At 46.1% G+C, this 24,019-nt stretch overlaps 4 protein-coding genes across 7 annotated transcripts; 3 read left to right on the forward strand and 1 right to left on the reverse strand.

Moving 5' to 3' along the window:
* The first annotated feature begins 3,419 nt into the window (after window positions 1–3,419).
* LOC118503633 (phenoloxidase-activating factor 2-like) lies at window positions 3,420–5,471 on the forward strand. The gene is made up of 3 exons (XM_036037130.1): window positions 3,420–3,910; window positions 3,976–4,125; window positions 4,212–5,471. Exons 1-3 carry the CDS (start codon window positions 3,722–3,724, stop codon window positions 5,151–5,153), a joined length of 1,281 nt encoding a protein of 426 aa, XP_035893023.1. The 5' UTR covers window positions 3,420–3,721; the 3' UTR covers window positions 5,154–5,471.
* Window positions 5,472–6,905: 1,434 nt separating this feature from the next.
* LOC118503631 (phenoloxidase-activating factor 2-like) lies at window positions 6,906–9,127 on the forward strand. Of its 4 annotated transcripts, none has more exons than XM_036037127.1 (3): window positions 6,906–7,063; window positions 7,659–7,874; window positions 7,945–9,127. In XM_036037127.1, exons 2-3 carry the CDS (start codon window positions 7,671–7,673, stop codon window positions 9,019–9,021), a joined length of 1,281 nt encoding a protein of 426 aa, XP_035893020.1. In that variant the 5' UTR covers window positions 6,906–7,063; window positions 7,659–7,670; the 3' UTR covers window positions 9,022–9,127. The 4 variants fall into 4 exon arrangements, with proteins under 4 accessions (XP_035893020.1, XP_035893021.1, XP_035893022.1 ...); XM_036037128.1 differs by having other exon boundaries at window positions 6,922–7,077; XM_036037129.1 differs by having other exon boundaries at window positions 6,928–7,121.
* A 7,720-nt stretch (window positions 9,128–16,847) lies between these two features.
* Window positions 16,848–18,421, forward strand: LOC118503635 (phenoloxidase-activating factor 2-like). Its single transcript, XM_036037133.1, has 2 exons — window positions 16,848–17,113; window positions 17,193–18,421. Exons 1-2 carry the CDS (start codon window positions 17,015–17,017, stop codon window positions 18,264–18,266), a joined length of 1,173 nt encoding a protein of 390 aa, XP_035893026.1. The 5' UTR covers window positions 16,848–17,014; the 3' UTR covers window positions 18,267–18,421.
* LOC118503630 (hyaluronan-binding protein 2-like) lies at window positions 18,383–24,005 on the reverse strand. Its single transcript, XM_036037125.1, has 2 exons — window positions 22,862–24,005; window positions 18,383–18,947 (listed from the first exon to the last, which is right to left on the reverse strand). Exons 1-2 carry the CDS (start codon window positions 23,675–23,677, stop codon window positions 18,438–18,440), a joined length of 1,326 nt encoding a protein of 441 aa, XP_035893018.1. The 5' UTR covers window positions 23,678–24,005; the 3' UTR covers window positions 18,383–18,437.
* Between the last annotated feature and the right edge of the window lie 14 nt (window positions 24,006–24,019).

Here is a 24,019-nt window from a genome sequence, read left to right on the forward strand (position 1 = left end):
ATGAGACTGCAGCTGCCTGTGACGCGCTGCCTGTTGGAATGCCCCAGAGGAACACAATACTTTCCCTCAAGTTTATTGATGAGAGCCAGGACCAGCCTCTGTACCTTCCCTTTCATGCGCGAATGCGTCGCTGTTGAGGGCGGTCCTGATCGCTTCAGCGATACTTCACCGGGAAGTCACTTCCGTATGCACATACTCTGACATGCGACGACCAACATCAGTAGGAGCGTGGGCATTCGAAGAAAACGTGCGTCTGGGTTTCGCGTGCATCTGGACATTCTGAGCATTGTAATTCCCTGATGAGCTTCAGGTCCGCGAGGTAACTGCGTTGTGTAGAAATCAACTTCCCCGAAAAGACCAGCTGGAGACTTCGGGAATCAGCTCGCGAGTCCAAATACCGTCGTGCGTACGCTACCCACTCCTGCTGTCACTTCATTATCCGCTGCTCTAGCCCTTTTAAAATCACCACCGGTGTTGCAACACCGAATACGGCATCTAGCGTCTTATGAGAATCTACTATCTTAAAACATCAGATGCTTACAGTTAGGTTCAGAGACCCTACAAAGGCGCCGTGGAAACGCCAAAGCAATTTTTATGTTCAAACTGCTTAAAGGCTAAGTGAACATTAGTACATAAGCAATTTGTCTTCTTGTGGGGCCAACAATGATGAACAAATAACCTATTAAAGAAATAAAAAAAAACATGCTTAAATAGGCTATACGTTTAGGTTTACTATGTTTGACGAGCACCTGGATAGGAAAGAATCAATTTGATAAGATTAAAAACCAATTCTGATGGACAAAGAAAAAAGTCCATAAAGTGGACGCTACAGAAGCTGCAAAGTCGAGGACTGGATCTGTCGAGAAGGTAGAAGTGTGTCAGGTGGGTGTAACCGAAGCGAAGGCAGAAAAGAACTCGTTGGATGTGGCTGCAATCGGGATTATCCCAAGATGCGGTGTGGTGTTCCAGTTCCAAGCGACTATTGCGTTAGTGCAGCAGTTGGCGTCTCGGCATGAAAGTGTGCCATTAATATTGCAAGTGATGAGGGAATATCGTGAAAGAGCTAGATGTGGGGGTCATAAGAGAGGACTAGTTTGAGGTCGATCAGAACACTGGCACTGTCGGTTAAAATGACGTTCGGAATGTCGGTCTGAAGTCCTTCGTCGGCGGCAAGTCGGATGGCTATTTGACACGGTCTGCAATCTGCTGTTGTCACTGGCGAACCTGTCGCCGGCCAAATGGCCTAATAAGAAAGCCATAATAATCTTGTAATTTTTTATTTTATTTTTTGAGGTTCTGTATGCTACCGTCAGCGCCGACAACAACATTGATGTTGAGTTACGCGCAAGAATGCTGGCTGCCATTCGGGCATATTAGGCTCGGAGGAAACTTCTTCCCTACGTACTCTACGAGCTGTATGGTGATCTAAGCATCCTGCAACGAATTAGACTCGACAGGCTCCGGTGGGCTGGTCATGTCATGAGTATGGCACCGGACGATCCAGCCCGTAAAGTCCTTTAAGGCCGTCCCCACGGGCAGAGGAGATGTGCTAGGCCCAAATTGAGAACGGCCGGGATAATGAATTGGCAGACGACGGCGCCGTGACCGTGACCGGTACCGACGATTGGTGCAGCAGATTTTCATGAAAGATGAAGATGCTTTTTGAACATTTTTAAATAGTTATATCTATATTAATATGACAGGTAGTAGTTTCATCAATGTATATGACCGTATGATCGCGAAATGGATGGCTCAAAGAGGCAAATGAGGTCTCGGAAATCCAAAACCTCTACCTCTAAAAAGCTCTTATTGTTGTTCACCGTTATCATGTATGTATACTACTATCAGAGATTATCTAATTTCAAATATTTTATTTGAGTGATACTTAAAAAACCTCACTTAACATGTGTGTGAAATTTATTGGTATCTTTACATCGTATTAGAACTCAGTAATAAGTTGATCATCATAAACATGTACAAACATTTATATGACGCCAATTAGAATTGCAAAAAACTGCAGTTTGACCTTTACACAACGAAGAAAACGACGCGCCTCCAATTGAAGGTGCAATAATGATCTGTAATGCATTAATTATTCAACGACCACTTGTGTGCCAGTGGATTTGTGTAAAATCACGGAAATGAATAATACAATAATCATGCCCCTTTGTTTGGTGATTCGTAAACACCGAACAATAGCATTTTTGTTTTGTGTTTTCGTAAGTGTCAAAACAGGTATTTAAAAGATTTCCTAAGACGGCGGTTCAATCCAAGATCAATGACCACACTCGGTAGAGAAGCTGTATAAAACTGTGCAAACTCAATACCTTTCCTTGCCCCTAGCGATAGGTTCCGGTTTTGCTTCGAGCGTTCATATTTAACTCTGAATACCATTACCTCTAGATCCCGTGTTCCCCAGGGAGTAGAGCCGCCCCAATAGTCTACGCTCTCAGCCTCCAACCAGATACGATCACGAATCCGACGATCGCTCTCGCTCGTTTCGTACATGCTAATTCCTTCCATATGTTCGCGTATCACCACATTGCTGGTGTGCGTAGCGATCATGGTTGGTGATGGCCACCGGCCCCTTCTAACACCTTAGTCCCCTACCCCCCAACACCCGCACCTAGCTTCTTTACGGAGTCCGGCCTATGACAATTGATAGCATTTATCATTACACCCCGCTGCTTGCTGGTGTATGCACGCTTAATAAAAGGATACAGATACTGCCAGAACAACAAATCGTTCCTTCATTTTACCGAAAGGCCGGTGATTCACGCCGTGAAGAAGCGGTAGTTGTTCGACCTGTTTGTCAGTCTCGAAACCGCTTCTGTGTTCCGCCGATTGCAGTCGCAGTAAGCGGTTGGGTTTTTTCATAGTTCCAAACCAACTAAACCAGTTCTCCGGTTGGTCCACCAACCCACTCCTACCGCCAATGCTTCCTTCCAGCTGATGACATTGAACGTTTTTATCCGGCTATGGGTCAACCGATCCGGATAATGCGTACTCGATACGCTCGATATGCGCCGGGCATGTTCTCTTCTGTGTCCGTCATTGGATATTGGTGAAAGCCATCTTGTTTTGATAAATCTCCATCACTGCTGGCTCATATTCGCACTCGGTGGAGACGACTACACCGTGGATTAGTTTCGCCGTTTCGTCATGCGCCACCGTTCGAATATTTGGCATCAAATAACCAAACACATTTGCGACGGCCCGTGTATGCGTGTTTGTCCAGCAGGTTTTTGGCCGTGCGGACAGCGTGCGGCGGAATGCCCTTCCGCTTCGTTGCGTCTCAAACCGGTTTGAATTTGGGCACTGTAGAGCATCCCCCCTTCACCATAATTCCCCCCCCTCCCCTCCATGTTTCTCCTATCGCCACGGGAGCCATTTATTGGCAGGATGAGTGTGTGCATTACCTACCGATCGGCCGGTGGATTATGTTTGTTTAACTTCGTTGCGATGCTCTTCGCGGACCCTTGTCTAGCTTTGCCGCTGCCGATCCGGTTCGGTTCGGTGTGCGTGTGCGTGGTTGCGAGCGCTCGACAACAAGTGCGACACCAAGACTATCGCACACGGTCATACAATCGGGAGGTCGCTGCCAGAGTCCGGCACCATTAAAACATACTAACGCAACACCGGACTACTTCATTCTCCTCAGAGCCTAGCGTTCGAGAGCACAACTACCCGGTGTATTCGCGTGTAACTCAAAGTCGTCGCCATGCAGCGGTTCCGTGCGGCATTGGCTTTGCTGGCGCTAGTCGCCCTTTCCTTCCGGCCCACAGTTGCTGACGATCTCAGCCTGGACGATTTGATCAACTCGGTATTCACGACGTCCTCACCGGGTAAGGACGTACCACCGCCAACATCCGCACCACCACCACCACCGACGCCAGCGGTTGGCGTGAAGGTAAGTGATCCTCGACCGATCGATCGGTGGCAGCTTCTAACGGGCACCCTTCCACGACGTTTCAGGGTGGACCGTGTGGAAATGAAGCCGTCTGCATCCAGAAGTACCTTTGCTCCAACAGCAGCACGTCCGGCGAGGGACTGATCGATATTCGCTTCTCGGACGATAACCCGTGCGTCGACTATCTGCTGCAGTGTTGCTACGATGAGGACATTGTAAGTAAATGACGGTTGGAGATTCACTCGTGAAACAAATGTGTGCAAGTTTTTGTGAGTTTGTCTATGCTTTCCCTATCGTTAAGATTCAACCTCCACCGCCAGTACCGCCGACACCGAACCCAGTGCCAAATCCGAACCCCAACCCGGGAACCAACCCCGGACCGAATCCTGGCCTCGTGCACGATTCGCGCTGCGGTCGCCGCAATGTGGACGGTATCGGATTCCGCATCACCGGCTCGAAGAACAACGAGGCCGAGTACGGTGAGTTCCCGTGGATGGTGGCGATCCTGAAGACGGAGGAAGTGCTCGGTCAGTTGCGCGAGAACGTGTACACGTGCGGTGGTTCGCTGATTCACAGACAGGTCGTGCTGACCGGGGCCCACTGCGTCCAGAACAAGGCTCCGGCCCAGCTGAAGGTGCGTGTCGGCGAGTGGGACACGCAGACGAAGAACGAAATCTACCCGCACCAGGACCGATCAGTTGTCGAGATCGTGGTCCATCCGGACTACTACAAGGGTGGACTGCATAACGATGTCGCGCTCCTGTTCCTGGACTCACCGGTCGAACCGAACGAGAGCATCCAGACGGTGTGTCTACCGCCGCAGGACATGGTGTTCAACCATGAGACGTGCTTCGCCAGCGGATGGGGTAAGGACGTGTTCGGCAAGGCCGGCACCTACCAGGTAATCCTAAAGAAGATCGATCTGCCTGTCGTTCCGAACGATCAGTGCCAGACGGCCCTTCGCACGACCCGACTCGGTGCCAAGTTTAATCTGCACAAGAGCTTCATCTGTGCCGGCGGTGTGCCCGGAAAGGATACGTGCAAGGGTGACGGAGGTTCCCCGCTCGTGTGTCCCGTCCCCAACTCCCCGCACCACTACTACCAGACTGGATTGGTCGCCTGGGGTATCGGGTGCGGCGAGAACGGCATCCCGGGCGTTTACGCCAACGTGGCCAAATTCCGTGGCTGGATCGATCAGCACATGGTGCAACGTAACTTCGGTACAGAAAGCTATACGCCCTAGTGCTCGTTACTGTGGACAGACTTACTTCTCACCACCACACACTGGGAGCGATAGGTGTGGATTTTAGCGAACTTAAACAAGACACTCAAAATAAACCCTCCTGACGAGCATGATGCGACCCTGCTGCTGATGAATGCGCTTATCAGCGCCACACAAGTATCGACGAATGTGACCCAAGGAGAGGTTCGTGACCGCGCTTCGCTTCGTCTTGCCGTACGAGATGTTCCGAAATCCTCCTTACGAGCCCCCTTTTTTAAGTGATTATGAATACTTTTAAACAATTTGTAAACAATAAAGCTTCTTTACAATAGAACTGAATCGCCGTGTCGTTTGCGTTGAATGCATGTCCACTGCTTCTGCTTCAAGAGGCACTGCAAGAAACAGGTCCCAAAAAAAAAAGACGGAGAGGATCGAATTCACAGACACTTCTAATTTATTCTTTATTTTCATTTCTTCTTTTGGACCGGCCAGTCCCAATGCGATCGAGGTAGTAAACAAATAAAATGGAAAAACAGATTTATGAAAAAATAAAAACGAGTTTGGCTGCCCCAGACCACCACCGGTCAAGGTGAGTGACGCTGTTCAGGGCCAGTGTCTTCTTCCACCATTTCGGTGCATCTTCGGCGAACGAAAGCGCACGCACAACATTCGAACATCAGACCGTCAGACATCGATCGAAGGTGCAACAATTCGTGGGGAAATCATTTCCGTCAATTACCACTGCCCGGTTTCGTACGAATATGAAGGTGTCAATGTCACCCGATACGTACAACAAGAGGATCGCCATGCACAGAGCAATTATTATTCCGCAACGTTGTCCATCCGGGTGTTATGAGTTGTTTGGTGTTGATGATTGTTTGCCAAACTCATGCCACACGTACACACTCGCACAGGCATACAAAAAAAAACCTGCTTGTGACCTGATCGCGATATTAAAACAACATCGTAAAACACAATGCGTATATTAGCCTGGTCGTGTCTGGTCAACACGAATCCGACAGTCGGCTCCGTCTGGCAATTGCTCGAGAGAAGGTTTGTTTTTTCTGGAAGGATTTTCCAGGAATTTATGGAGCTTCCAGCAAAACATCCTTCCAAGATGCTTCGCTTACCACAACCAGCATTATGTGAGGGAATTCCGGAACCGCGAAGGTTGCATCTTGCAACTTTCCGCGGACGTTGGTCCATTTCAGGGGCTAGAATTGGTGTTATTGATGCAAATTTGGCTTCAAGGAAAAACAAAAAAAAAACAATCAAACGACAGTCTCTTGGTTTGGTTGTGAAAGTTTTCGAGATTTTGAATCTGGGTTAAGCGTCTCGGGCACTCGGGGTTATCGGCAATGGGACCGATGTTGTTTTGTTTCTAACTCTTAAAATTCGAAAGATGAGATTAATTTGACCAGAAGATTTGTTGGTGCGTTGCTGCGCCTTCGAAGGAACCGGTCGCACCGTACCACCGGAGCTGCACCCGAAGGGAACAAACGGAAGTTTGAAGGCAACCGATCGCGCGTCTCTCCGTACATCGGGAATCACCGCACTCAGTCACCGAGAACAGCCTCCAACCAGCCTCGGCGGAGACAGAGCAAGGGACGCAGACGCAGAGAAGACGTGTTATCTCAATCCGGTTCTCAAAAGCCGGTGCGAGGTAGCTCCATTTCCTACCACCCTCCCCCTCCCATTCTCATCCTCCTTCCACCCCTTCGAGCGGGGTGTGCCGTATACGCACACCACCGTGGATGATCGTCTACTGTCTGCTGCCTTAAAGCCATACGATCGCGCGGCCGCGTAGCTCAATCTTCTCCTGACCGCGAACGGTGTCGCACGCGCACGGTCGGATCATTGTTTATTCGCAACTTTGCTACGGGATTCGGGAGCAGCCACCCCGAGGTTTCGGTGACCGAGTGCCATTGAACGTGAGCATTGTTTTGTGCGTTTAGCGGAGTGTGTTTGTGTCGTTTCGCTAGCTCGGTGGTGAGTATTGGTGTTGGCCGAAGACGGAACGGAACGGGTGGAAGCGATCGGGTGAAGCTGGTTGGGGTCGGCAAGCAGCACTAGCCTCGCACCGGACTCGCCTTCCTGCTCTAGTGCATTAACTACAATCTATGAATGCGTGCGCACCTCTGTACACGTATGGGTAAAGGTTATCATCAGACGATCACCTGCGGTGTGTTATTTTTTGCTGCTGCTGTTGTGCTTCTTCTATTTTCGGTATTTCCCTAACGCTGATTGCCGAAGAAATCAATACAAACAACACAGGCGGAATGTCCGCGGGTTGGCGGGAAGTGTTAATAGTATAAAACCACACCAAGTTTTTACTCGCATGCGGGATGGATTGTTTCTCATCTTGCTGCGTACCCGTACGTTGCGAAATGTCGATTAAGAACTTAATTTATATGCTACATTCGTGCCGCACTCTGCCAACACTTTGCATCACACAAGATCGAGCTGTCAAAAACGAACGACCGAGGACCGAGATTAATGTTCCTTTTTTTTCTACTCCCTTCACAGCTTCAAATTAGCATGATGTCCCGAACCATCGCGCTACTGGCCACAGTAGCTCTTATGGCAGGCTTGGTAGCCTCTCAGGACACACTGGACGACTTGTACTTGTCGCTGTACAACTTGACCGAGAACAAAAACACCGTGACAGAACAACCAGCTGCTGCTGCCTTGCCGCCTGCGCCTGTTGCCCCACAGGCTCCGGTACAGGCTGAACAACGCTATGTAAGTGTTTGCATGCACCAACCCACCAAAGCCAAGTCTTTGGAGTAAAAGATCTGCCTTTCCGTTTCAGACCTGCACCGGCGAGTGTGTGCAGTATTACCTGTGCAGCGACAACAAGATCATTACGGACGGTGCCGGCATTATCGATATTCGCGTCGGTGAAGACGCAACCGAGGAGTACGAGTGCCCACACTTCCTGAACACCTGCTGCGAGAAGGACTCGGTGCTGGTTGAACCGCCACCGACCGCCACCAAGGCACCACCGACCACGAACACTGGACCGGGTGGACCGGAACCGCGCCGGCCAACCTGCGGTTTCCGCAATGTCGATGGGCTGGGTTTCCGCATCACCGGTAACAAGAACGGCGAATCGGAGTACGGCGAGTTCCCGTGGATGTTGGCTGTACTGCGCGAGGAGCGCGTCGCTGACAACAATCTGAACGTGTACGAGTGTGGCGCTTCGCTGATTGCTCCGAACGTCGTACTGACCGCGGCCCACTGTGTGTTCAACAAGCAAAAGGAACAGCTGCTGATCCGTGCCGGTGAATGGGATACGCAGACACGGGATGAACTGTACCAACATCAAGACCGACGTGTCGCTGAAGTTATTACCCACGAAGCCTTCAACAAGGGTTCGCTGGCTAACGATGTGGCTCTGTTGATCCTGAACGAACCCTTCCTACCGGCCGAAAACGTACAGCCGATCTGTCTGCCACCGAAGGGTACCTTGTTCGATCGTAGCAAGTGTTTCGCTTCCGGCTGGGGCAAGAACGTGTTCGGCAAGGAGGGCAAGTACCAGGTGATTCTGAAGAAGGTGGAGCTGCCGGTTGTTCCGCACGGTGAATGTCAACAGTCGCTCCGTTCGACTCGACTTGGCAAACGGTTCGTGCTGCACCAAAGCTTCCTGTGTGCTGGTGGCGTTGCCGGACAGGATACGTGCCGCGGTGACGGTGGCTCTCCACTCGTCTGCCCGATTCCCGGTTCCCCGACGCACTACTACCAGGCCGGTATTGTTGCGTGGGGTATCGGGTGTGGTGAAAACGGAATCCCCGGAGTGTACGGCAATGTGGCCTTCTTCCGCGACTGGATCGATCAGCAGTTGGTGCAGCGCAGTATTTTGGCTCGGGACTATGTCTACACGCCATAAGCGCACGTGTCCGGCACTGAGAAAAACAAGAGACAAACGTTTATTAATGTGCAGCAAATACTTGTATTAGGGTTGTAATAAAAAAATGATATAGTACATAAAACTGGTCTTCTTGGTTTTATAAATCTAACAACAGGAGACGTTGTTAAGTCTTGTTTTAAATCGTTGAGTGTTTGATGGTTATTATTTGAAGACCAAGACCAAAGAAAAAAGTAAGTAAATTATTACTTACTTACTTGTCAGGCGTTACAACCGCTTCACGGTGTAGGGCTGCTACAACAATCGTCGTTACCACCCCCGGTCTAGAGCCGTAGTCTGCTTATCCATTATCCTGGACCTTCTACCGAAGACAAAAACGTCATCACTGCATGTCAATTTGGGATCACCTACTTGGTAGTACCAAGCTTCCACCTCTGACCATGGCCTAAAAGGACTTTACGTGGTGGGTCGTCCGGGTGTCATTCTCGTTACGTGACCAGCCAGCCCACTGACACAGGAGCCTGACGAGTCTAGTTCGCTGCACGATGGTGAAATCTCCGTCATTATCTTCGTAGAGATCGGTTTATACTAATATTAATTATACAGCTTTATTTTAATAATACTAAGAATCCAAACGGTCAAAGCATGTAATAAATATGTAAAATTACATTTTCTCAGGGCCAACAACCACGGGAGGTTTTGGCCTTTATTCTGGCATGCTTAAGTTAATTCATTTCTTATTTATTTACATACAATATCTCTATTCTCAGGTCACAAAACATGCGTCTCTGTATTTAAAACATGTTGTGTGTTATTTCAACATCGATTATTGTTTTAAACATGAAGCTAATTGTCGTATGAATCGAATAACATCACATCTGGCAAATAACAACTTACATGATGAATGGGCTGCTATAACTCAAGAGAAAAGCTTAGCTGGTTTTTATATTCGTGGGGAGCAGGGGAAAGATGACATCAACCAAGATGATTGATACGGTAAAAACAGAATATACAAAAACCGACGAAACGAAAAGAAGTCCTTATTAGTAAACCTGGAGCGTTTTGCAATATGAACAACAGTTGAAATAATATGGTGAGAGGTTATTCCAGCACAAATTTCGTTCGCCGAGATTCGATCGCTCCTAGTAACTCAATGGTTACTCATTTGCCCTTTAAAAATTACGCCAGATCGATCTTAAACCACCCGGTATAATGAACACCTCATCAGATTGTCATGAGCTTTGAATCGAAGCAGGCGTGATTTTTAAGAGACACATAACTCATTTTAAAGAGAGCGTCGATTGAAAGTGAGTGATCTTGTTCCATTTGCAATCTAATCTAAGTAACTTAAAACAATTTTCTTTTATTGTACCCTGAACGTTATACTAACAATAGCCCAGAACACCGATCCGCACACATGACTGGAGAGAAACTGTGTGCTTGGCTATTCTCACCAACAGCAGCACAACAGGTGTTCTTTAACGTAAACGTAAACCGACCTTTGACAAGTATCCTAAGGACAGGACATGAGTTCAGTATCTTCATCACACATTTAATGGAACGATGGTTTTTAAGATTTTCTAGAATAACATGCCATTGCGTATAGTTGCAGTAATGAAGCCTTCATCGAACTAGTTAGTATGGTGCGTCGATGACTTCGGTTGGCTGGTCAATAGAACCAGTCCCGAAGATGAAACTGCTCCTGGAGGCAGCCTTCGTGCGTTATGGAAACAGCATGATAGGAGCTGCTGTAGCTTAACGTGATAAGCAAGACTCGACTTTCAGCAGTGAACAATAGCGCACACCACAAGTGACACTACGCAAGAAGCTATAGAGTACTAGCTGGAACAAATCAGACTAGTAGAAAGCTATAGCGTATTATTTAGAATTTTGTTAAATAGCTAAAATAGATGAAACTTCATTTGTTGATTGAACTTAGCTTTGGTGGACTGTTAATAAAAATAGCTTAAAATGTTACTGTGAGTCATCGGATATCAAATTTATCTAAATCATATTATTGAGTGTGATGCAGACATATTTCTCACAACAGTAGATAAATACCTACACAATTCTATGTGTTTCTTTAATTTTACAGGAGAAGCCTGAAATTTGGAATGGTATTTATTCCAGGCTCATCCTTGTCGTCCGGTTCGGAAAATGTCTTAAACCGCCATCATTGGCGGAATCATTGGAACCGGCGGAACCGTAATAATCGTAATAAAGAAACTATGAATCCACGGAACCGACCGGAATCGTCGGAACCATCCGAAATCATAGTATAAGTAAGTATGAACCTATGTTAGTTCGATAACGAACCGTTGTTGAACCGACCACGCGAAGGAATGGTCGATTCGGAAACCTCCGCGCAGATTCCTTTACTTTGTTAGAATCGCTAGAGTCGGGCGGCTAACCTTCTTTCCTGGATAACCAGGAGAAGTTTTTAACGGCGGACTCGCGCTTCAACTAACGCAGTGTTGGACAACGGAAAGGACCAGTTTTAGCGATCAAGCGGATTAGCCTTTTTTCCTGGATGACCAGGAGTAGTATTTAACCGTGGACCTAAGCTGGCTAGTTTCGCCTAATTCTTTCGACGGAGTGTGGAAACACCAAAGTGCGGGACCAACATCCGTAGGGAAGGCGAAGGTGAAAACTTTTCCGATTCTGTAAGAATCAACAAGTCAAATTTATTCTCAAATTTTTTGTCTTATATACTTAATTCCGCGGGAAAAATTACATGAAATAACATTACATCGATTTTCTTCATCCTAACGCGGTATGCCGATGCGTTTGATCCTTGTCGATCCGTCGGCTAGTGTAGGAGGTCTGTTAATTTTGTCATAGGCGTAGCATTACATTACGATGCCGACGCAATTGCAGCTAACGTTACCCCGTCGTTTTATGACCATGTGCTGGAGATGTTGTTCATGTCTCTTCCTTATCTCGATGACATAATGTAGGCGCGGGTCAAAAAGAAAACCTATTTTACGCCTTTTACTCCTTTGCCACATGGCCGGTGGTGTAATTGTAACTTTCCTATGCCTGGGTATTCTACCTCTTCCGAGATTTTTAATAACGCACCATACTTTCGTTTTCTCATGGTAGAAGGTCGCCATCTGTGAGATAGGTTTTTCTGTAAGATAATATCCGTCTTCGCATGCCGTTAAATTTAGTTCAACTCGTCGCGTTCGCAACAACCTACCTTTGGTGAACGGCTCGTCGATTTTCTTTGGACGATTTGAACGAGTCGAAATGAAAGAGTCAGGATACTAGGAAAGATACATTAGAACAATGTATCGCAATATCGAAATACCTTGACCCAAAAATTTCGAAATATCTTACAATGGATGTGGAGGATAGTGTAGCAGACAATGATCTTCATCTACAAATTGTTGAAAGGTATAATGCCATGTCAGGATATTTTGGGGAGAGAGCAGTTCATCGGTACTGCACACGCATATCAGATACGAAACGGATTTCACACTGTTTTTTTGGTGAGGGCTAGGAGCACGATCGACGAGGCTGTTGCGAACGTTACGTTTGTAGTTTCGTCTTTCCTCTCCACATGTTGCCTTCTTCGTACGCCACCTCCCAAACCATTGTGGTCTGACTCTCACCTTCGTGCCCTTAAGGCGGATTTAAAACGAGCGCTTCGTGCCTATCTGCGTCTTCAAATACGCAGCATCTGCCCACCGTAGGTACAACAGGATCCGCCTTCGCACTCATTTTGTGCGCATCCAATCACAGCACCATTCCAATCCTAAATCCTTTTGGCGCTATGCCAATAGTAGTCGGGGTAGCTCTGCTATTCCATCTACGATGACTATGGGCGACCGCTCTATATCCTCTCTCCAGGCAATTAGTAACTTGTTCGCTCATCACTTTGGGGGTCTTTTTGTAGACCCAGCTGACTCATCTTCGTTTTTTAAAGGGATCCGAATGTTTAATAGGATGCCAGCAGTTACTAGGGCATGCAAGTAACCTGCTCTACCTACAATAATCCTGTAACTACACATATCATTGAGCGGTCTGGTGGTCGAGGCGACAACGGCGCCGGTCTTCACACTTCAGCCTTCAGGACAGGGGTTCCCCCGTAGTGAGGACGGACTATCCAACTACGTGCTATCATTAAGACTAGTAAACTAGACAGCATGACCTTAAGATGTCGTTAAGCCGAGAAGAAAGAGAAGAGGCACTTGTCATCATGATCTTGAGAATTGATCTAGATTGTTTGTAAATGATAAGTATATAAAATTGAATGAAATAATAAAAAATATTAGACACGCGAGCGCGAAGAAGCGGACATTTATGGGGTGCTCTAGACATCAATGTTCAGCTAGTATGAGACACTCAGGCACAATAGTATATCCTGTCCCGGAAGAACAGTTCGATAAGGCACTCAAATATCATGATGGTTTGTCAGTGATATAGGCCATATGAGTGTGACAGTTGTGTCCCAACAATTTTGAGGACACAAGTTGAAATAGAAAACAAAAATGGATTCGTTGTAACAGTCTGCAATGTCTCCGCTTCCCGAATTGTTTTTTTTTTCTTTACTCATGATCAGAGTTTTAAATATCTATAAAGATAAATTACGTCCTCCTTAAACCTTCGATGGGGTATGAGCTGGGGCTTATAATCATCATTATGTAGTATGACTTCATAGGTAGTATATCCATGGTACACAGGAGCAAGGTATCTAAAATTCTCATAATCATATGACCCAATGTTATAATCTTGGCACAGCACTTCGCTCCCTTATCATCTCTTCTCTTTTTTTCTTCTTCTTTGGCTCCACAACTTTAAGAGGTCTTGGCCTGCCTTTTCTGGCTTCCTTGGCTCGATTTTACCAGCGTGCGGGAAAACGGTCCGTGTGACTATCTTTACCCGTCTCTGACTTGTGAAGAACGGCGACTCTACCACCACGGTAACCGGAACGCTCAAAGAGTGGCATGATCTATATTTTAAAAGCCGCTTTGAAAGCAACTCAAAACTTTAAAAATAAAAAATGAAACCCCTTACATCATCTGTGTGAAACCGCAGGGTTATTTAAATTGCTGAATTAATTTAAACAATCGTGGTGATCCGAGTGAATGGTGCAACTGGTAAGACATACAGTGACGGGCGATAGAATAAGATCACTTAAATTTTTCAAGTAGTAAAATTAATATTATGATGCCGATTTTCCACCAACCCACCTAATTATTTTAATTAATTTTTTATATGGGCGTTGGATAAAATATGAAATTCTGAGTATCTCATTGTTATCTCATGAGTATATAATTTTTTTATACATGAAGATTACGAAACGAATAAAATTCAGGATGGTTTGTAAACATTTTCTTCTTCCAACCGTGAAAGGGAACCTTATCCAGGGTGAACTCGGCTCGAATCCTTTATTTATAAATCCGTCATCGAAATCGTGTTCCTGTTGACTGCGCGTGGGTCCGTATCGTGTGTGATCATCTCATTCCGTCAGTGTTATGGCCTTTGTGACTATTTCGATGATAACCAACGTTCTTCCATCCCTGTCTGCAATCGTTGACCATTGCAACACGCCATTGCAACGATGTAGTTTGTTGTCCCGGGATGCCCAGGATATTCCGCCTATGCCATACCAAGCCCCCCTACCATCATCATACATAGAAGTAAGATACAACATATATAACGAGCAAACAGTAGGAATGGAAGGTAGGAAGGAAGAAGAAGAACTATTATACCATGCGCTTCAAGGACACTTAAGAGTGATTGAATATAAAAACCTCCCAAGCTCTTCTGTGTCGAATACCGCTATGAGCGGGCAACTAAAAACGATATATTTGGAAAGCTTTTTCAAGCAAGTAACTTAAGTCCTTTAGAATTTCTCTCCCGAAGCAGTCTGGCTTCTTAATTTATTTTATTGCTTGGACAGCGCTTTGGAGAAGATGAAATATGATCGTCGAGAACAAGTACTATTGATCAAATTTATTCTTTCACCGAGGTATCTACTGTAACGCGAAAACTGCAGGACCCTGGCAAGTTGACACGATTTACATTTTCTGGAGTGCTAGGGTGTACTTTTAAAGAGGCAAAAACGTGGAAGGTTTTCATGATTTTGCATTTAGAACCTATTTCATGCAGTGTGTTCAAGTTCTCGATTATCAATGGGTTTGCGACAGTAGAGCGTACGAGAAGGCGAAGCGAGAGTAGCTCAAAACGGAGCGTTAGCGGCATCACTCCAATGCAATTCTCAGACAACGATACTGGATGTATGCTAGACGGATCAGATGCGTCTTGGCTGTGCAATGGAAGCATTTGCATCCATATTCCAAGACGGACAAAGCTTAAGGATGTCTGGTAGGTGCGGATCCCACCATAATCTGGTAATCAACCTAACGGCTTGGTGTTGAAAGGATCTGGCAATGGATACCTTTTTATTGTGCAGATGTGAATCAAAATAAGGGTTCACCATGTGTATGTCATTATCATGAAAACATTTTGTGCAATAACGCCATCAAAGTATAGTTTTGAGCATTACTTTTTTCTAATTTTCAACATAAAAATCCAGCTTTGTTATTACAGCCATAAAATGTTTTTTGATTTTTTTTTATTAAATAATAACAAAAATAATAAGGACGGTTCTGATGTCGATAGTGCTTTTTACAAATTTATCAAGAGTATCGAAAGCAGTAGTTTGAACATCGCATATAAAAGAGGTGTTAATCTATTGTCCATCACTGTAGCTCCCCTGTCCGGTCCGTTTTATAACTGATCTGTCTTATGTAACTACTTTTTCTTCGAAATTTTACATGAAAATTGAAAGCATTAAATATGAATTGAGCATGAAAATGGAAATGATACCTGTTCTATTCGGCTAGGCAAGCAGTACGCATTTGCCTAGCAAGGAAACAACGAAACATATTCCGAACGTTCCTTTGCGAAGACAGGATATGCGATCGTTCTGTAACATGCGGGAACTGATAGCAATCAGGACGCCAGCTACGTAGCTCCTTACTGTTTGATATTACCGAAGGTGGGTTTCCCTACTGGGGAATATCGAAGTCGAAAATACCGGATTGTGCGATCGGCGATCGATACTACGGAAAACCTGTATCGCCTGATAAAAGGTAGCGGATCGGAACGACACGTGAAACGAACGGATTTCAGGTGGGTGTGTGTGTGGTTCAAATTTTAGTCCGTTGGATAGCTCTACTCAGCTGAAGTATTATGTAAATTTTATAAATTTTATAAGCTTCTAGAAAGATTTTTCTGTCCCATGTCGAACAGGAGTGATCTTCGTAATACTCCGCAGAACCACAAGGACGAACGGTAAAATTGAAGTTAACGATGTTAATTACGACAAAGTGAGATAAAGCAAAATAAGATGATCACGAAGAAACGCTAACGGTTTTAATTCAGCCAACTATCACGGCTCTAGAATGTTCCCAATAAGTTTAATACAGACCTCTCGGGGTACATATCTCCAGGAACGTATTTGTCTGCTTAATACTTCCTGTAAAAAATGGTTTGTCCAAGCCAACTTTAAGGATTTACGATTCCTAGGATAATGGCAATACGTTTGCCGATTGCTATACTATTTCCCATTACCTTCCATTCACAGAAACACCACGATCGGGAGGGTCGAAAGAAGGCTCGCCACGCTGTACCGAAACTGCCCACCCGGCGGAATTTTCCAGTGTCGTGACCACCCTTATCACGGCGATCACGAAGAAGAGCAAAGATTTCAACATTTTTTTTTTCTCAGCCATATGTTAAAGATCGAACGTAAAATTTGGACCAAAAACCTGTACCGAAGCACCGTGCCGAACTGGTCATTTGCAGATCGTCGACTTAAATGTAGCCCGCTAAACTCTCCATCTGATCAATCTCGTCCGAAACGTGAACGATGGTGTACGCGCTGCTAGAGCGTTAGTGTCATCGCTATCATCAGCGGTTTAGTGTGTTGGTTTTTGTTGAATTGGTGTCCTTTCGTTATCTAACGTTAATCTTCGTATCGTAACCAGTTGTTAACCTCATCATGCCATCGTTGCTGCTTTGCGTGTTAGCACTCGCCACATCCGCTGTTGGCTTTGCAGGCGCTCAAGGATTTAACGGTTCCCCTACACGACGATCGAATGTAAGTGGCGATAGAAACATGGAATTGGTGTTTTAGATCGCTTACTTAATAACCTAATGTGGTCTATACTTACCACCAGACCTGTAACGGCGAATGTGTGCAATACTATCTGTGCAGTAACAATCACATCATCAGCGATGGAGCGGGCGTAATTGATATACGCGTCGGAGAGGATGCCGCGGAGGATGCCGAGTGTCCCAACTACCTGCACATCTGCTGCGAGAAGGACTTTGTGCTCGATGTGCCACCACCGTCCCTTACCTCCGCCGCTCCACCACGATCCGACGTTGGTGGATTGGACGTACGCCGTCCAACGTGTGGTTTGCGCAACTACGATGGTGTCGGAGTCCGCATAACGGGTGACGCCGACGGTGAATCGCAGTACGGTGAGTTCCCATGGATGGCGGCCATACTGCTCGAGAAATCCGCCACCGGTACGACGCTGAACGTGTACCAGTGCGGTGGCTCACTGATCGCCCCGGAAGTGGTGTTAACCGCAGCGCACTGCGTGTTCAACATGCAGAAGGAACAGCTGTTGGTTCGCGTCGGCGAATGGGACACACAAACGCGGGACGAGTTGCTTCCCCATCAGGATGGCCATATCGCGGAAGTCATCACGCACGAAGCCTTCAACAAGGGTTCGCTGGCGAACGATGTGGCCCTGCTCATCATGACAGAACCTTTCAAGTTGGCCGAAAACGTACAGCCGATCTGTCTGCCACCGAAGGGCACTACGTTCGATCACAGCAATTGTGTCGTTTCCGGCTGGGGCAAAACCGTGTTCGGCAAGGAGGGCAAGTACCAGGTGATTCTCAAGAAGGTGGAGCTGCCGGTTGTTCCGCACGGCACCTGTCAACAGGCGCTTCGATCCACGCGGCTAGGCAAGCGATTCGCACTGCACCAAAGCTTCCTGTGTGCTGGAGGCGTTGCCGGACGGGATACGTGTCGCGGGGACGGTGGCTCTCCGCTCGTCTGTCCCATACCGGGCTCGGCGAGACACTACTACCAGGCCGGTATTGTTGCGTGGGGTATCGGGTGTGGCGAGAACGGTGTGCCCGGTGTGTACGGCAATGTGGCCTTCTTCCGCGACTGGATCGATAAGAAGCTGCTGGAAACGAGCATTCTTTCCAGGGACTATGTATATACGCCATAAGTTAACTAGCTTAAAAACTCACTTATGAATAAAACCCAAAACTGGTTCCTATAAACTTCGAATTCCGTAAGCGCAAGAATTGTGAATGCTTATTCCGATCGATACAAACCAAACAATAAAGCGACGATAGGGAAACCCCTTTATTAATCACATAATTTCCATTTACTCGACTCATAACACCGGTAAATACTGTCTGTCCGGAATGGACGGTTTCACTTCTTGCACGAAGCCAGGATTCCGCTGGTGTTCGAGCCACGCGGTAACACCCCTAGCCGGCACACCGGAACAGTTGCTCGCCAGCAACCCTCGAAGCCGCCAATCGGCTTCCGTTTCACCTTTCCTGCACACGATGGGCGATCCGTCCAGGGCATCATAATTGCATCGACCTTCGTCGTCACGAGCGAGACAGATCGCACCGGCCACACAGTACGGATCGTCCAGGAAGCTGGTCAGCTGTACCGGGTAACGCACGGGACGACCGGATCCGGCCGTGAGCAGTGTTCGGTTCCAGCCGAATGTGTAGCAGCTGCTATCCGGTGCTTCCGGTGATGAACTAAGCGACGCGACACACTGTCCATTGCGCACCGGGGTTGTGAGGCGCAACATTGCCACATCGTTGTGTACCAGGCCGGAAGTTTCGTTGTAGTCATCGTAAATGATCTGTTGCTTGACGGTGTATATCTAGAACGGGAGAGGGAATGGAACTATTTTATTAACATGCGTGAAGAAATTTAGTGTCCAATGACTGATCTTGATATGCAAAATTAATGTTGCAGAAAGGTAAAAATGAGTGCTAATGAAGATGCTGATTAATTTCATTATAATGGCGTAAGCGAGCTACTACTATCCTTTTGCTAAGTTCGATAGTTCCGATTCAAAGATTTACTACGGTCTCTTTGGCCACCGATGTTGAGCCATCGAAGAAGAGATGGAGAGAGAGAGAGAGAGAGAGAGAGAGAGAGAGAGAGAGGAAAAACGCACAATTATCACCAGCTATGAGACATTCAGATTCACTTCGCTAATTTATAAAACCCTAGTGTTCCGGATTCTTGCTGGAAGACATCCATCTTGATTTTTAAATTAATTTTATATGGCTTGCTTTTTAATAGCATTTTAAATGTTTTCGCTAGTCAGTAAATTAATTTTAATATTGTTATTTTGTATGCAAATGATCGTTAATTTTTACCTTTAATCACCAGAATGTGGCAAGTAACATATTTCCCACAAAAAAAAATCTGCCTCCCTCCAACCTTTTCAGGCACTAGAGCCTCGTGATGGTTTTAACAAGTCATTTCCAGCTTCCTTTGCTCATATACAGTGACTCAAATGAAAATCCAGACACCTTAAACTTTGACGGATTTTGAGGGCGATTTTTTTGAGGACTGAACATTCATTATTTACTGTCCACTTATCTCTTTTTTACACTTTTTTTTATAAACCATTGACATAAAAACTGATGTTAAGTTATGTCGCTTTAGAGTTGGTTAACGCACTTAAAAAATAGAAATGTATGGTCCTGGCAGCTGTCCATTATTAAATATTTCAATGTATTACACCTTCCTTTTTTACTTTTTTGTATTGTTTTGGAATCCCGGCCAAGCTTATCAGGCTCTTAAAAATGACAATGGCCAACATCACATGCCAGTTTAAGGTGGATGGAAAACTCTCAGAGCTCTTTGCTACCATCAAGGGCCTGTGCCAGGGAGATGGGCTTGCCTGTCTCCTTTTCAATCTGGCGCTAGAGAGAGCCATTCGCGACTCGGAGGTGGAAACTTCGGGGACCATCTTCTATAAGTCAATCCAGATCCTTATCCTCTTTGATATAGACATCATTGGTTTGAGGCTCTCCTATGTCTAGCAGAAGCCTTCCAAAGGATCAAACGAACACCACAAAACTTCGGGTTGGAGATTAACGAGGCGAAAGGGGCCCTGCTACCAAACACTGATTTACGCAGGGGTGATGAATAGATAGGTGATTACACTTTTAAAGTCGTCCATCACCTTACCTATCTGGGGTCAAAAGACAGCACCGACAACAACATTGATGTTGAGTTACGCGCAAGGGTGCTGGCTGCCAACCGGTCATACTACAGCCTGAAGAAACTTCTCCACTCTAAATGCCTGTCGCATTAACAAAGCTGGGACTGAACAGAACATTAGTCCCAGTACTCACATACGCCTCTGAAGAAACATTCTTAGTCGCGTTCGAGAGGAAGATGCTCTGAAAGATTTTTGGCCCCGTATGTGTGGAAGGACAATGGAGGAGCGACTACAATGACGAGCTCTACGAGCTGTACGATGATCTCACCATCGTGCAGCGAATTAGACTCGCCAGGCTCCTGTGGGTTGGTCATGTCATGAGAATGACACCGGACGACTCAGCCCGTAAAGTCCTTTTAGGCCGTCCACACGGACAGAGGAGGCGTGGTAGGCCCAAATTGAAATGGAGTGATGGCGTTGATGCGTCCGTCAGAACGACCGTGATAATCGATTGACAGGCGTCGGCACTGGACCGTGAGGGGTATCGAAGATTGTTGCAGCAGGCCAAGACCGTAGACCGGTTGTAGCACCAGTAAGTACGTAAGTATTACACTTAATAATAATTTAGAGTTGAATTTTATACTCATCTCCAATGATATTGCTAGGAAATATGGCTGGATTTCCATAAGGTTTGCAAAAATCAGACTTTTTGCATTTTTTTGCCTATTTCGACTACTTGGCAACTGAATTTCAAATAGTTTTTTATATTAATTTATGGTTAATTATAAAGTGTATAATAAATATATAAAAAAAGATCGTCCAGCTCTAGACTAAGCAAACCGGCAACAGCTCGGTATTAAGGTGTTCGGTTTTACTCTTAGCAGGCACTGTATACTCATAACTGGGCATTCAGTCCTACTACGACGATACTCGGTCCCATTGGCATTACAACTATTCCAACTGAAAATCCTTTCTTCTTTTTTTTGTTAGACATTCGTAAAGAACGGACCGGCATTATTCCTTTGGTTGAAAAATCTTTGGAATGAGTTGACCTTTTCAACAAAAAAAAAAAAAAAAGAAATGCAAATGAGGTATGATTTTGGTTAATGGATTGTTTCCCAACGAACGTTTGCTGGCGGCATGTTTTATGGCAAGCTGTTTAACGGGTGCGATGTGCCTGTCACCTTATCTTGCGTGCCTTCTTCGTTTCTAACTTTAAGAAACTTTACCATAGAGGGAAGCCTCAGGGTCTCGGGGCGTCGAACCATCGCTCTCCTAGCAAAACTAGGATGATACTAGCCCGTTCGGCTAAGCAGTTAAAGTAAGTATTAAAAAACAGCGAAGGCTCTCTGCCAGGGGTCGTTTATTGGAAAGAAGCGAGAGCGTTAGTAAAAGTGAAAGGAATTATCGTTTGTTTACGATGAGTAGATGAAGATATTACATATCACCATGGCTAACGGTGTGTGTCGGCCAGCATTCCGCTTCTCCTTGTGATAGGGTTTCGAAGATGATCATCGAGGTTAAGCTCACCACTGCCTAATTGGTTAGCTAACTTTGATTTACAATGTTTTCCCATTCCCCCAGGTTAATCATGGAGCACAGAGAGTGAGTTCAGGCTGGGTCAGGCTGGGTGCTATGTTTCACAACGATCGTCCCGAGCGCATTTGTTGGATTTAAAAATTACAGCTTCCCAAGGACTATAATCATGGATAATTTTCGCATTAAAACACAAAATTCACAACCATAAATCGGTGACGGTCGGTATCGGCTTTGTTCGCGCGGTGGATTTGCAACTCTTGCTGATGATGGTGATTGCTTGCGAAGTATTTTTTTAGCCGAAAATATCACTACAATTTTACATGGTTTATCTGATAAGAAATATAAGAATTTATAATTAAGCAAAAACCAGAACAAATGAGTTAGAAAATAATTTCATGAAGACAAAAATTTTATGAAGACAGAAAAAACATCTTTAAGTTAGTTTTCTAATTGAAAATATAAATAACTTCCTTTTTATAATTAAGGACTATCTTCTTTTCTTCTTCTTTCTAGACCTAACGACCTTTTAAGGTCACGCCTATCATTTCTGGTTTACTAGACTTAATTATACCACTTAGTCAAATTGTCACGATCCGGATGGGATTTGAACTCCGGTTCTGCCGTGTGAAGACCGGCGCCGCTGTCGCATTCACCATCGGGCCAAATCGGATCAGGTCTAGTTATGCGTTACTTCGCATACAAAACTTAGGTTGAATGTTAATAAGATTAAGTTTTTTATTCACTAAACGTAATCACGGTGGCCGGAACGATAACAGGATCAGGGATCAAATCCCACGCTGACCACTCTCCCGTAGTGATAACTGACTTTTCAACTACATGAAATAATTTTGTTTAGTAAGCCATTAGATGGCCGGTATGACCATGCTGGTGTCGGTAAGCCAAAAAGAAGAAAAACTATGCTCCAACCACCATTTAATGTGCCAACCATTAGATCAGCAAACCATAAAGCATAAACGAGAAGTTCGTACCCGGTCAACCATACAAGCACTCACTCCCAACATCCACATAACGTTTCACCATCTATAAACTCCAGCATTAAAACAAAAAACACTTACATTTTGCATTTTCAGTGCAGATCGGCTGGAAATATCGTAATCGCCAACATTCACGAACATTTTCTCCGCAGGCACATTCTTCACATTGCTCGCCGTCGTAAGCACTAGCGACGAGTCCACCAACACTCCACTGCAAACAAATTGGTCGATTTGAATGCCAGCAATGATTTCGACCCTAGCCCACACCGACACCAGCCACGGGGGAAGCCGGTTCCCATCTTCGCGCAATTTGCGCCACGCACATGCACTGTCACGATCGAAGCCGGGATCGGGATCGGCCATGGCGTTAATATCGTAGATCGTCTCCATCGCCGGTGTACTTTCCACATAGCAGCACACATTTCCTTCGCTGCAACCTTCAAGCGTCAATGGCATAATGCAGAGCAACCACGGTTGGCACGTTCCATCGCAGATTGCAGCTTCGTCCGCACCGGTTCGGCAGCAGTACTGGTCGGCGGGACAGCTACTAGAAGCCCCATAATTTCTGACATCGATGAAATCCTTACCGGACTCGTCGTTGTCAATCTCACCGGCACATTCCAATGCATTGGTCACGCACACTCCATCGCAGGGCGTTTCATCCAGTTCGTCCAACAAGCTGGTAGGTTTTTCGACCACCGGCGCATCACAGCACACTTTACCGGCGGGACATATTAACCCGTCCTTGTCTGCCATCTGTAAATCCAATTCTTGTGACGGACAGAGGTTTACCGGCACACAGCTGCAGGCTAGGGATTGGCCCGCACAGCTAAAAGCCACAGCAACGGCCAGTAGAATCCGAAGGTGGGAACGATTGGCATTACCCAGAGACCACATTGCACAGATTTGAATTCTACTCCTGGGTCCTAGGTTCTGATACCCGCGGCTGTACTGACCGAACGAGCTGTACTAACTGCTAGCTACCGACTGAATCTTCACGTCAGCAGAGAACTCCAGCCTAATCGTGAAAGAAGCGTGCCCGTTTCGATATCGGTGGGGATGGATGCCGCTTACGTAACGGACACGGAGGTTACACGATCGGCTGATGCGCGCCACATTTCAAGCGCTGGAAACGATCGCGAGTTCGCGGCGAGCATCACGTGCGAGAAGGGAATAAACTTTTTCCCTCAAACCTAGCATTTGTAGTTAGCCTAGAGAGCCCAAGGAAACGATCGTGGC

This window comes from Anopheles stephensi, chromosome 2 (assembly GCF_013141755.1).
Source record: "Anopheles stephensi strain Indian chromosome 2, UCI_ANSTEP_V1.0, whole genome shotgun sequence".
Classification (NCBI taxonomy): Eukaryota; Metazoa; Arthropoda; class Insecta; order Diptera; family Culicidae; genus Anopheles; species Anopheles stephensi.

Excerpts from the sequence above, each read along its gene's own strand:
- LOC118503633 (XM_036037130.1), top strand. The coding sequence starts at position 3,722 with ATGCAGCGGTTCCGTGCGGCATTGGCTTTGCTGGCGCTAGTCGCCCTT. Across the intron at positions 3,911-3,975 it reads CGCCAGCGGTTGGCGTGAAG|GGTGGACCGTGTGGAAATGA; the intron begins GTAAGTGATCCT and ends ACGACGTTTCAG. Across the intron at positions 4,126-4,211 it reads GTTGCTACGATGAGGACATT|ATTCAACCTCCACCGCCAGT; the intron begins GTAAGTAAATGA and ends CCTATCGTTAAG.
- LOC118503631 (XM_036037126.1), top strand. The coding sequence starts at position 7,478 with ATGGATTGTTTCTCATCTTGCTGCGTACCC. Across the intron at positions 7,508-7,658 it reads TCTCATCTTGCTGCGTACCC|CTTCAAATTAGCATGATGTC; the intron begins GTACGTTGCGAA and ends CTCCCTTCACAG. Across the intron at positions 7,875-7,944 it reads TACAGGCTGAACAACGCTAT|ACCTGCACCGGCGAGTGTGT; the intron begins GTAAGTGTTTGC and ends TTTCCGTTTCAG.
- LOC118503635 (XM_036037133.1), top strand. The coding sequence starts at position 17,015 with ATGCCATCGTTGCTGCTTTGCGTGTTAGCACTCGCCACATCCGCTGTT. Across the intron at positions 17,114-17,192 it reads CCCCTACACGACGATCGAAT|ACCTGTAACGGCGAATGTGT; the intron begins GTAAGTGGCGAT and ends ACTTACCACCAG.
- LOC118503630 (XM_036037125.1), bottom strand. The coding sequence starts at position 23,677 with ATGTGGTCTCTGGGTAATGCCAATCGTTCCCACCTTCGGATTCTACTG. Across the intron at positions 18,948-22,861 it reads CTGCACTGAAAATGCAAAAT|ATATACACCGTCAAGCAACA; the intron begins GTAAGTGTTTTT and ends CTCCCGTTCTAG.